The sequence below is a fragment of the Toxotes jaculatrix genome, chromosome 15, assembly GCF_017976425.1.
Source record: "Toxotes jaculatrix isolate fToxJac2 chromosome 15, fToxJac2.pri, whole genome shotgun sequence".
Lineage (NCBI taxonomy): Eukaryota > Metazoa > Chordata > Actinopteri > Toxotidae > Toxotes > Toxotes jaculatrix.
Genome location: NC_054408.1, coordinates 7,659,703 through 7,673,119, shown reverse-complemented (window position 1 = coordinate 7,673,119; position 13,417 = coordinate 7,659,703). Strand labels below are relative to the sequence as shown.

Here is a 13,417-nt window from a genome sequence, read left to right as displayed (position 1 = left end):
ACTGAAACCCCGTGCAGCTGGTTTGGGATGAACTGAATAGAAGGTGAAAGCAAAGCAACCTGGAAGTGCAACACATGTGTGGGAACTTTGTGTTCGGCTGCTGGATGGGTTTTTTTTTTTTTATCTGAAAATGTTTACTTGTTCTATTCTTTAACTTAAACTCTGTAAAATTAAATTAAAACTGTAAAAACAGGGGTGTTCTGAAACTTTTTACAGTCTGTGTGTAGAGGTTACTGTTTCCAAACACTTTGTAGCTAAATGTCTTTCTTTTCTTCATTTAGGAATTTCCGCCCACTCTTTCTGCAGTTCACTTCAAATTCTAAGATGTTTTCAGGCTGTCTTGAACACATAGCAAGATCTATCTTAGTCATTGGACTGTGAGGGCTAGTCCTAAACCTTGAGCTTGTGTCTTTTGAAGTGGATTTTGAAGCATGCTGTGGATTGTTGTCCTGTTGCGGAAACCAACCTCTTTTCAGTTTCACTTTCTTGACCTTGTGATGAGTTTGCATGTAAGGTTTTCCCCAGATAACTCTTTGATTCAGACCCTGTTTGTGTGACACTGCTGCTCTGCTCCTGTGTCAGCTAAAGTTTATATAAGCAGTTTAATCTGAAAGTTTTTCTGGTCTTCCACATCTGATTTTGACTTCGACAAGTCCCTTTGACTGATATTTCTCAATGACATTTCAAATGGTGTAAATTTCAAGCTTTGATTTCTTTTTATTGCCTCCCCTGGTTTGTAGGCATCAGTTAGCTTCCTTTTCAGACCCTCACGTAGTTGCTTTGCTCTGGAAATGGCATCAGCAGATGCAACAATTCTTACCCTGGTATACAAATCCAAATGAGTTAATAAAGTCCTGTGTGGTTTAGAAGTAAAAGAGTGCCCAAACGTTTGCATACAACTGTTTAACAAATTTATTTCTGGAGAACTTTGATAATGCAGAAAAACTCCACAAAACCACACGGTAACAACCAAACAGTTTTTAGGGCTACTTGCCACCATTTCAGTGCATTGACAATTAGGAGGAAAAAAAACCTTTCACAGTAAAGTGGGTGATGACCATGCAGTGTAATCTTGCGTAATATGTACGCCTCACAGAAACGAAGTCTTTTTTTTTTTTCACTTAGATGACATCCATTTATAAACCATAATAGCTGGTTATTAGGGGCTTATGTTCAGAGCAAAGCCTTTATCTCTAAAATTACATCCTGCTGCTCAATGAAGAGGGATTTTAGTCAGCGAGGAGCTCTTGACGCTGAATGTGAGTCTCCTGTACCCTCTGCCTCAGGATGTGGCTCTCTGACTTCAGTGTTTGGACTGAGAAACTAAGGTCTGAGAGGCTGAACTCTTACTTTAAGCACCTCAATTCACTCCCTGACAGCCTCTTGTCACTCCATGACCTTTACCTGGATATGTGAAATGGACCAACTCTTCTGCCTGGAAACAGCAGCTACAGTATAAATCTCTAACCTCACTTCATAAAGCTCTTAACCTTGCAGCTATGTAAATATGTAAATAAAATGAACATTCATGTTGCAGAAAAAGAAGTCTTATGATTATCCTGGAGCCTGAGGATGATTTTACACTGCTTCCTTGCCTGCTTCAGGGGATTTCTCTAGGGGGTTTATTTATGCCCTTGGGGACTGGATTTCCCATGTCCCTCTCTAAAGCCCCATTGTCAGCTTGTGGATCAGCTAAAAAACCCCTGAATTTTGGCCCAGCTCTTGGCAGCCTTCCATGGTTCCCTTTGCACACTCTCCAGAGACACGGGGCAGTTGGGAATTTAGTTTGGAGACTATCTGCCTTGTGTGGCTCGCCTTTAGTTCAGTCATTATTCATTTCTGTTGAAACTCGATCTGATTGTCATGCTGACACACTGGTGCAGAGCTGTTTTTTCTCTACAGCAGGTTTTGGGTTTTGGACTGCTGGTTAGACCAAACAAGAGACTTTGGGGAACTGTGATGGGCATTTTTTTTACCGTTTTCTAAGATTTTATTACCTAAATGGTCAGTTAAGTAAACTGACTGTCAGACTAATAAATAGATAACAAAAATAAAGTGCCTGTGCTGGAATAATAACACTTTGCCCTATGTATTAATTACTCAAAATAAGCCTCACCGTATTTAGAAATAGACACAAGAGAAAAATGCAAAGTGAATTAGTACCAATCCTAAAACTATGAAAATACTAGACACACTGTGGTGCATTTCCCCAAACCAAATTATCAAATACTGACACACAGTGAGCATGGAACCCCTTTTACTGCTTTAATTCTGCTTTAATACAAGACAGTAAAACAAATTACCTTTGGTCAATCCTAATAAATAAAAATGGAGGTATCATGGCTTTTTAGTTGTTTGAAAGTGTTTTTAAATAACATCCAAATTTACTAGATTAAGCACTGAGGACCCATCACACAATAACAGCTTTGGACACTGGAGGGCGCTACAAGCCACAAGATTTTCTTCATACAGCAGCGGCAAATGCGTTATTTGGTGATAGCTGTAGGAATAAATTGTATGATACCTACAGTACAAAAATATTCCAAAAGATGGCAATGTAGGATTTTGTTGGTGATCACACCTTGGTGACACACAGGAGCAGCTTACAATGGCTGGACAAGAATATTTAATTTGACAGAAGCCAGCAAAACTTCTCAGAATTCAATTTAAATCCCTAACACTGACACAATGAGGAGCAGGACACGTCTTTCATCTTGCAGTTTGTATATTTATTTTAAAGCAACTTCTTTTGTAAAATATAAATACAAATTATGAGATATTTTAATTACAAAGTTAAAACAAAAATGAACACACCAAAAATTCCTTTACTGCAGTAGCCTCCCTGTTATATACAAGCTCTGTGCCGAAGGGTGAATATCAACATTATCTTAAAACTTTATTATACAAACAATTTTGTAGTTTTGCATGTTAAATTACAGACTAAACAGGAAGCAAAATTTGAGCACTGAAAAAAAAGATACAACAAAACAGCCCCTGAGGCTCAAGCGAGTGCTAAAGTCTGAGGAAAAAAAAAAAACAGGACATCATGTGCTTCCTATAAACACAAATACCACATTCAATAGCACAGTCTCAGTACTATCCTGTACAGCTACACAAATGGACAATGTGCTGCGAGCTCACACACTCCATCCCATTGCTGACAACACGACCACACTCTGTTGCCATACAAAATATTTCAGGGGAGTCGTGAGCAACATCCAGAAGAACAAAAAAATCTCAATATATATGTATATATTTACTTATACATATATTAATTTATAAAAATAAGACCATTATTGAGTCTACTGAGCCACAAATTTTATTGATCTTCAGTTAACGGAGGGAAATAACTGAGCAGCCCAGTCAGCCAGCAGGCCAGTCCATCTGTACAGTGCACCTGTGTGCTGGTCCAGACCAGGGCCAAAGCGCGGGAGCTGACGGTCAGGCTAAGGCATATCATCAAAACCCCTGGTTCGTTCTAAAGCAAACTGCAGTCAGTAAGGATCAAGGTCCAGGTTCAGTGGCTCCAGGGGTCAGGATGAGCCCAGCTTGCCAACAGCCTTGATTTTGTCCTTCAGTCTGTCCCCCGGGTGGTCCCAGCGGTCATCCAGACACTCCAGTGTGGAGCCCAGCAGGGCAGCCAGCTCGGCACTGTCTTCCACCAGGTCTAACAGCTCCTTGCTGTCTGGATGGAAGCCCTCCAGCTCCTCTGGGCAGGAAAAGAGCTGCGACAGAGAAGCTTGCTGGTAAAACTCTGCCTCTGCCACCGTCACCACCTCCATGTGTGGGAAGGCGTGTCGGAAACCGCGAGCCGACATCCGCAGCCGGCGAAGCACGTCAGAGAGCAGCAGCCAGTTTCTTGGACTAAAAGACACAATCAAACAATGTTTAGGAGTGAGGGCCAACAGTGAGGCAAAAAAAAAAAACAGCTGTGTCTGCTCTTGAGATCAAAGCTCACCCTTGGGAGAGGGACACCTGGATGTTGTAGCAAGGCAGCAGAGGTCGGTCAGAGAACTCAAACTCAAACACCTCCCTTTTATCATCCTCATCCTCATCCTCCGGGCCCGGAGGGTCTGCCAGGATGTCATAGACTCCGCCCTCTTCGCTAGACTCTGACACACAAAAAACAGGACACATGGATCATTTTTCCTGAGCATCCACATCCTCATAGAAGATGCGAGGATGTATAAACATGTATCGCTCAAAGTTAGATGGCACTGAAGATGCTTAAAAAAATAGCCTTTGTAAGCAAAAAATAAGTACATAAATAAATCACACATATACAGCGCTGATCAGCACTCACCACACACAGCGCTGCCATAGAATTCCCAATAAAGCCCTGGGTCGTCATCTGAGCGGCCCTGAAGGTCAGCAAAATAATCTATGGAGAGAGGAGAGGAGAGGAGGGAAGCCTGTTATTCAAGAGCTGGAGCCCTGGGGACAGGCAACGGGGCAAATACAATTGCCCTTGGAGACTACAGCAGAAAAATGGATAAAGAGCACAGTAAAACAGAGGGGGAGGAGGAGGAGGGGCAGTGTCAAGAGAGAAAAGAGAAACAAACAGAGCAAATGTTTTGGGGGGGACTGATGGTCAGGGGCCAGCGGCTGTACCACGGGGGAGGAGAGCGACTGTCTCCGCTGGGTTAGAGCTGGCTCAGTTCAGAGCAGAGCTACAGACGGCTGCCAGGAATCAAACAAGAACCACACACAGCTGAGTGCGCACACACACACAAAAACACACAAAAACACACAAAAACACACACACACACAAACACACACACACACACACACACACACACACACACACACACACACACACACACACACACACACACACACACACACACGCACACGCACACACACACACATAGAGAGCGCGAGTGAGCTGGAAACAAACAAGCAGAGGGAGCTGGGTAAGCACACACAGCAAGAGCAAAGTGTGTATTCAGCACACGCGTGTACGCACACACACAAACACGCACACACAAGCACACACAGACACACATTCGCAGAGTGAGAGCTGGGCTTTGTGCCAGTACTGAGGCGTGGGGCGTCTGGCGTGTGTTTGGAGGGATTAACGGCCTCCAGATGAGTGGGACCAGGTGGAGGGAGGGCAGCAATCGCTCGCTCTCACTCATTTTCTCCGGTGCTCGATCTCCCTCTCTCCCCCGCTCTGTCAATCTAGCAACCATCGATCTATCCATCCAAGCTCTTTTCAAAATTCGAGACCATCTTTCCAACCGTCGACATATAAATCTCCCTTTTGCACTAAACCTGTTCACTCCTCTGCCGACCGTGAACTTACACCTGTTCATTTCCCTTGTTCCACACCCTTTTCTCCAGTGCCTGTCTCTTTTTACTGAAGCCTCAGATAATAGGTTTTACCTAGTTAGGTGTTCAAGTAATATTAAGCAGTTACCTAAGGAGGAAGTATGGGCCTCTGTATGCTTTCATTTTCTCCTCTTGTAGACTCGTCGTGTTGTCCCAGTTTAACTACAAACACTCAAACGAGCCCTCTCAAAAGACCACGTCAGACTCTAGCGTGGCAGCCTTGTGAAAAGACACACGCACGCATACAAAAGCAGAGTCTCCAGCCAGAGCGAAGCCCATTTCCGCACGTACGCTGAGCAAACACAGTTGGCGTTGCTAAGTAACCAGATAGAGGAGCTCAGAGGCAGCAGCACGCACCCCGGCGGGCTGAGACTCCCTGTCTAACAGGTGGTCAAGGGAGGGGAGGGGAGCATGGGGGGATGGGGTCGGGAGGGAGGTCCGAAGGGGAAACAGAATGACAGATCTGGACATGTCGACTGGTGGTTGGGAGGTGGAGGATGATAGAGAGAGGGACTCATACCAACAGGTTGCACAGAGGTCAAAGCATAGAAAGAACAGCAAACAGTGAATGAGCCAAGACTTGGGCTTTTGGGAACTGGGTTGCTGACCGATCTTTTCAACAATTTACTCCTGCCCCACCTCGATGTACACTCTCTGGCAGACCTCCAGTCTAAAAAACCTTTTGTGTCCTAACCTTTTACCTCCTTTTCTGGCATCTGTGACTTTATGATTTGTGGTCAAGGCACATTAATATTCAAATTTCCTGGCATTCGATTCCATTTAGTCTCCATGAGGAAATGAGAAACTTCTCTGCTTTTTTTGCAAAACATAAAAATGCATAGCTGTATTATGTGTAGTGTGTATGGCAATACATTCATTTCATCCAGGGTCTTAGATTCCAAAAAGAAAACCAAGGAAAAAAGATTTTTCTGTCTGGGGATTTGGAGGCTATAGAGATCTGTGGTGCAATTTACACATTTGAAATGAAACTTTGATATACCCATTTATAACTTTCACTAATAAAATAAAATGTGTCAAATGTGTTTGTAAGGCTTTTTTTTCAAACTCAACAAAACCTGCCTCATCCTTAAAAGATGCATATGTGTGATGCGCTATTGCTGCTTCAGAGTACTTGGATGTTTAAGTGATGTTTCGTTATTTCTGGCTGACATCATTTGCAGCCAGAAATTTGCCTTAAATTGAAGTCCACAAATGCCCCAGTCCTCTCCTTTTTGTAGCCAGGAAATTACATTTGATTTAACTGATCACAGCCAGTCTAATCCAAGTTAAGAGGCTGAATGAGCCTGACAACTGTAGGTCTGTAAAAAAAAAAAACTCAGTAGTTACGTGTTCTCTCAAAATGCACAGATTCATACTCTAGTCTGAAAATTTCCACAGGGAGGACAGTGTGAGGATGGGGACTGTGACTCATGACCTCTGTGTTTCTACATTCCTGTCTCTATGACTCTAAAAGCCAGCTGGGATCTTACCAGTGAGGAAGCGCTCCATGCTGTCGCTGTGGGTCATCTTGAGGAGACCACGGCCAGAATATGTAGCCAGGGTAGGGTCAGCGCCATAGGACAGCAGGACTCGCACCACGTCCAGGTGGTCATTCTCCACGGCATCATGAATCGGTCTAGACCAACACAAATGCAAATTCACACATTAACAATAATCAAATAAGAAAAGAACTGACAATATTCGCGCAGGTAAATTTTCTTTTGTCTAAACAAAAAAGGTTAAATATGCTGTGTGTAGCACTAAAAATATATCACTGTCAAATTAACTGTGATACTGAGGCAATTTTATTGTCAGCATCTGCAATTCAGTGAAACCGGAAAGGACACACTCTTGTGCCATAAAGTCTTTTTTTTTATACCTATTTAGATTTCCCCTAAACTCTGACCTAGTGGGACAAAAAGTAAAATGAAATTTATCGATTTATAAGACTGCCATTCTTCTTGGCAACGGTGTAATACCACCAATGTCGCAAATCTGGTAATAAATAAAAGCTTAACTGCTACACAATGCACCTTTAAGACCTCTGCGCAGTCTCCTTGAATAGATCCCCTACTGTAAATTTTAATAACACTGCAATGAAAGCAGTTGGCCTTTCCCATTTAAAACTGCAGCTAATCTGTCAAATCACTGCTCTTGCCGTATAGCCCACATAAAGATCAATCCCTGAATTTTTCTCATGAGCTAACTCAAGCAACTTAATTGAGGACAAAGCCCTGGCTTGCCCGATTAGGACATTTAGACAAAGCCACGATCAGGTTTGCATAACGCACGGGATTGTGCAAGCACACAAAGTTTCTGTGACTGCGTCTGCATATGAATAAATGTCCTTGTTTACCTGGTGCCATCCTGCGCGCTACAGTTGATGTCGGCCCCATAATCCAGCAGGTGCTGGACTATGCTGAGCCAGCCACGGGCGCATGCCTCATGGAGAGCACAGTAACCGGCGTAGTCTCTGTGATTCACCTCACATACTCTGTTCTCCAGACAGTACAGCACCACCTCCTAAAAAAAGCCAACACAGAGAGTGAGTAGGGTTCAGTGTGTGAGATTGTGTGTGTGTGTGTGCGTGTGTGTGTGTGTGTGTGTGTGGCGAAAACCCAAGCAATACAAGACCAAACATACAAGTCAGACAGAGCAGACACATACGCAAACAGTTCTTCTCTTTACAGTTCCTGTGGGAGAGAAATTAGGGAAAGGAGGAACTGACTGTGTTCCTGTGCAGGACAAACACACATACTCGCACACAAATGCTCCATAATACTAGAGCTGGCGCCAAAACACATCGAGGAGACTAAGTGTGACTCAACTGTATTTAGCCTGCCAGATTCTGCTCGTGCACGTATGAGCATGTGTGAATGTGTACGTGTGTGTGTGTGTGTGTGTGTGTGTGTGTGTGTGTGTGTGTGTGTGTGTGTGTGTGTGTGTGTGTGTGTGTGTGTGTGTGTGTGTGTGTGTGCCATGGTTGGGCCTGGATGCCGCTGTGGCAGCCAGTTACGATGGCTGGACTCTGAACACAGCATAATGGAAGTGGAACAAAGGGATTTGATAGAGGCGCTCAAGAGTTGGAAGCATTTTCTCTGGTCTAGGGCAGTGACAGTTGGACATCCAGCACTAAGTGGTCAGACCGGTTTTTATTGGACTGGAACAGCGTCTGCTGCTACTAAACAGAGAGGAGTCAGAGAGATAGAGAGCAGCCCAGCAGTGTGTTGATATTGGGGCTGTCCAAGCCAGACTGTGTGTGTTTCAGCACGGCGGGTTTGTGTTTGTCTATCTGGCTATGTGACTTAGTGTGGGACTGGGTGGAAGTATTTAAACAGAAAGCGCCTAATTTTATGCATTTTTTAACCTATATATGTATGCAAGAGTCATACATTCATACACTCTCACTCTGTCCTGCTAACAGTTCTGTGCCGAGGGGAGGAGAGCTGCTCATCTGAACCTGGGGAATAACTCCAAACTTCCATTTCTATGCTAATTCTAGCCTGCCGTCTAGTCCAAGTGTTTATCTCTCTCTCACCCTCTCTCTTTCAGCACGGGGCGGATGGAGGGGGGAAGAGCGAAGGAAAGGCAGGCAATTGAGAGAAAACAGACCGACAGAAGGATGAGCGGAGGGTTAGAGAGGGCGGAAGAACGGGAGAAGAGAGAGGCAACACCCCAACAGATGACAGATAAATGAATCTGTGGATGAAATCTGCGGGGCCGTCCACTGGGCTGAAGCAGATAATAACAAGAGAAGAAAGGGTGGGGTGGGCTGTTGTGGACACAGAGGACGATCAGAGCCAGGGAGGAAGGAGAGACAATGAAGAAGGGGGGGAGAAAGATGAGAGAAAGAGCAAGTGTGAGCAAGACAAAGTGCAAAAGAAAAAGAGAAGGGGGGAGGAAGGGGGGAGGGGGGCGTTCCAACTGGTTTTCGCTTGCTGCCAACACTCTGTTTGCCTGCTGGAGAGAGATTCAGGAGCGCTGTGCCGAAGCTCCCCTCTGGGGGATTCCACTCGCTGTGTGTGTGTGCATGCGTGTGTCTGGTGTGTCTGTCTGCGTGAGTGAATGAGAGCAAGTGTTAGAGAGACTGACGGGCAGAGAGTGTTGATATGCAGCTTGTCTAAACGTGCGCGCGCGAGTGTGTGTGTGTGTGTGTGTGTGTGTGTGTGTGTGTGTGTGCGCATGCTTTCGTGTATTTTTGTGCCGCTGACGAGTTTGTGTGTGCGTGAGTGTACGTGTGTGTGCGCGTGTGTGCGTGTGAGGCTGTGGAGGAGGCGTAGCGCTAAAACCTCCGGAGCCGTGTTTAATATCGCTGGGAGAGAGCGAGGAGCTTAGCACGAGAGCCACGGCTTCCCGCCAGACACACACACACACACACACACTCCTCCGCAGTAAAATGAGACACCGCTCACCCCTCCTCTCCCTCTTGCTCTTTCCCTCCGTCTTCTAATCTCCCTCTCTAGAATGCTTCCCTGCGCTCGCCTGCAATCAATGCATCACTCAGACATTTAACCCCTTGCAGCGCTGCACTTGTATGCTCCTCACACACACAACAGATGTGTGTGTGTGTGTGTGTGTATCACATGTACAGGCGGCGTATGAGTGACTTTCTCTGTGCAACGAAGAGCCAATAGTCTGCGCAGCGAAGTTGGTGCGTGCCCAGACAAGTGAAACGTGTAGATGTTTGCGTGTGTCTGTGTTCGTGTGTGTGTGCCAGCCTCTTGTTGAATGACTGTGCTGGGGTAACAGAGGAAGCCTGAGAATCTAGTCTCTGATGATCTCACACTGATGCACGTGCATCCTAATAGCTAACTGAAGAATAAAGATGAAATGAGGAATGTTGTTATACAACATTTGTTCGCAATAAATGCCTCCAGTCTCAACCGATGACCTGCTCTGCATACGAATGCCCATTGGCTAAGTACAAACCAAATGATAAGGGTGATAATGCATCACCTGAGGGCCGTTGCAAAATTTGCTGTATGCCGTTATACAATGACAAAAAAAAAGCTTCTCAATCTGAAATAATTAAATAGCCCTCATTTAATTTGGGGGGATTGAACAACCACTGGCTGTTCTGGTGTCTTATACAAACCCGAAAATGGCAGAGCGAATTTTATTCACATACATTTGAACATAAGTTGTTGAAAGCTAGGTGACACAACGACTCCTCACCGAGCTTGTTAGCTATCTGGTTGGCAAACCAATTGCTAAAGCACTACAAACTATGGTAGCCAGCCAATATCACAATGGTGCGAGGCGGCAAAAATAGCTCACCGTGCTAGCTGCCTGGCCACCAGTTAGCAAGCTAGCTAGCTCAGCAGCAACGCGGACAGTAGGTTGAAATGGTTAGTTCAAGGAAACATAGAGTACATGTATCATCCACTGCATCTCAACTGACTGGAAACAGTGCCGCATTTCTGTTGTGGAGCAGTTAAAACTCTGAAAAAGCAGAGTATCCTGCCTGAAATTTGAGGGGTTGATACAACTAACATGGTAGCTTTTACTCTGTTCTGGACTCTGTGGGTCTGTGGCTCCCTCAAAGGTTGGCACTGGCAAGACTCTTTGCTCTTGGTCGAAGGTGCAAATTTGCGAGTCAGAGTTCCAAGGTTGAACTTTAAAAAGGTCAGTGTGGATTTATTTTACCTCCGCAAGCAAATTCACTGATCGCAGCGATTAAAGTTCAAAGTTTTGTCTGACTGGGCACTTAAAATGCAATCCAGTTTCGCTCTTTGCTTGGATCATAGGGGTTTTGAGAAAGAAAAAAAAATCAGAAGTGATTTGTGGGAGGAGAATAAATGACAGATTGCACCTTTATCTGAGCTTTCAATAGGCAGAGCTGAGGGGCCCGAGCACCGGCACGAGAGGGAGAGGGATGAAGACATCCGCAGAATCTCTCCTCATTACCATTTCAAATGCTCCGAGAGTGAGGCAGACGAGGGAGAGCGAGAGAATAAAAGGGGAGCGAGGGAGGGAAGAAGAGAGAGAGAGTGAGAGAGTGGGCTTTCATGTGCAGAGGCACGGATCGCAAAACTAAACGAACATGAAATATGCACAGTGTCGGCTGGGCATCGGGAACAGCACAGAATAGTGCGCGTGTGTTAAATTACAAGCATGTGTGCGTCAGGTGATTCTGCATCCGACATGTGCAGGTCTGCACACGAAAGACAGAGCCTGTGCATTGTGCTTACAGGGAACCAACTGGTGTTTCTCTGTGCGTGTGTGTTTCTAGTGAGCATGTAGGCTTGTGTGCGTGTGTGCCTTTGTGCACGAGGTGATTCTGAATTTGCATGTGCAGGTCTGTGTGGGTGTGCGACAGGGGCGAGTGTTGAGAGCCGTCACTCTGTGCAGCATATGGGGAAGAACACGTCAGGATGCCTGTGCATGTGCTTACTGGGTCATAACGGGTGTTTCTCTGTGCATATTTCTGTGTGTGCGCTTGTAATCAGCCTGTGAGCTCTCTGTGTGTGTGTGTGTCTGTGTGTGTGTGTGAGTGTGTGTGCGTGGCTCTGTCTCTCAGGCCCTCATATCTCTCTGCCTGTGTGTGATAAGCCTAGAGCTTGCGGCGCTAAAACACCAGCATGAGACAAGCGCTCTGTGCGTCTACGGGCTTGTATGCGTGTGAGTGTGTGTGTGAGGCAGTATGCATAAATTGGTGTGTCTCTGTGCACGTCCGTGTGTGTATGTGTGTGTGTGTGCGCGTGTGTGTGTGTGTGTGGGAGCCCCACGGGTCTGCCCCAGGCTTATCACACACAGGCAGCGAGAGACGAGCTTCCTGAGAGGGAGAGAGGGAGAGAAAGAAAGGAAAGGAGGGAGGGAGGAAGGGGGGGGGGGGGTGTGGGGGTGTTGTTTGCGCAGCGGTCAGCGCCTTGTTTGTGTAGTCTCAGGTTTTCTCCTCCCTCCCCCCCCTCCTCTTCCCCTCTCCACACGCGGAGCGCAGGAAGGGAAAAATGCGAAGGGGGAATGAAAAAAAAGGGAGAGGGAGGGAAAAAAACGTTCGAGAGAGACGCATAAATCAGAGAGACGAGCCAGCTTCTCTCCAGCACGGCTGACTGAACCCTGCTGCTGCTGCGCTGCACCCTGTGTATGTGTGTGTAAGTGTGTGTGTGTGTGTGTGTGTGTGAGTGAGTGAGGGGGGAAAACAGCCGCCGCCACTGCTAACCACAGTCACCACGGCACATTAGAGGGCCATTAGAATGCGATTATACTCCCAGTGCTTACCTCTCATTCACACTCTTGCTCTCTCCCACTCTGACTCACACACATAATCACGGACACACACACACACACCTCATCATCATAAATGTGTACAACAAACACACACAACCATAAAGCAACTGGTTAATGAGCAACAAAAGATACCCACACCTATTTACAGTTCTGTGAAGATACCTCTGCTGGTGATAAAAATTATCACGTGCGCACACACAGACACAAAAAGACAGCGTCAAAGGCAAGTGAGGGACAAGAGTGGACACACAGCGCACAATCTGCAAGTGACATTAAAAACACTTGGATCAATAAATCAATTTGTAAAATCTGTCAACAAGGGAGGAGAAATGTTTAGGCTCACGAACAGAAAACACAAGGGATGAGGGAGAATCAGAGAGCAGGCCATCCAACTTTAATTAAAAGCTTTCAGAGCAATGGGAGTTGAGAGATTCAGTAAAATATACACAAATCTCTTTTTTTCTTATATGTGCGAGAATGAGAGGATCTGATTTAGGAGCGAAAGATCGGCAGCTACACACAAAGAAAGAAAGAAAAAAAACTCCCGATGCTAGAGAGAGAGGCAGCGAGCATCAGTCTCCGTATAATGATCCCACCGATCCCTCATGCTGTCTGCGCGCGCACGCATGTGCATGTGTGTGTGTGTGTGTGTGTGCGCCTGCATGTGTGTGAGTGTGTGTCACACTTCGCCTCACGGAAAATTAATGAGATGTGAGAGTGGAGCGAAGGCAAGAGGAGGGGAGGCGAGGGGAAGAGTGTGTGTGTGTGTGTGTGCACGCTCGCGGGGAGGAGGAGGAGGGGGGGTGCCAACGACAATCTGAGTCACAAAGAGAGGAAGAGAAAGAGAGTGCTGAGA

General features: G+C 45.9%; 1 protein-coding gene across 3 annotated transcripts in view; it reads right to left on the bottom strand.

Annotated features, from left to right (window-relative positions):
* Nucleotides 1-2,724: 2,724 nt before the first annotated feature.
* bcor (BCL6 corepressor) overlaps nt 2,725-13,417 on the bottom strand; it is a 33,816-nt gene continuing 23,123 nt past the window's right edge. For all 3 annotated transcript variants that reach the window (XM_041057098.1, XM_041057100.1, XM_041057099.1), the window contains 5 exons: nt 7,688-7,854; nt 6,822-6,967; nt 4,304-4,381; nt 3,959-4,112; nt 2,725-3,864 (listed from right to left, as the gene is read on the bottom strand). In XM_041057098.1, the coding sequence (XP_040913032.1) occupies nt 3,534-3,864; nt 3,959-4,112; nt 4,304-4,381; nt 6,822-6,967; nt 7,688-7,854 (876 nt within the window). In that variant the 3' untranslated portion in view covers nt 2,725-3,533. The remainder of the gene's footprint in view (nt 3,865-3,958; nt 4,113-4,303; nt 4,382-6,821; nt 6,968-7,687; nt 7,855-13,417) is intronic.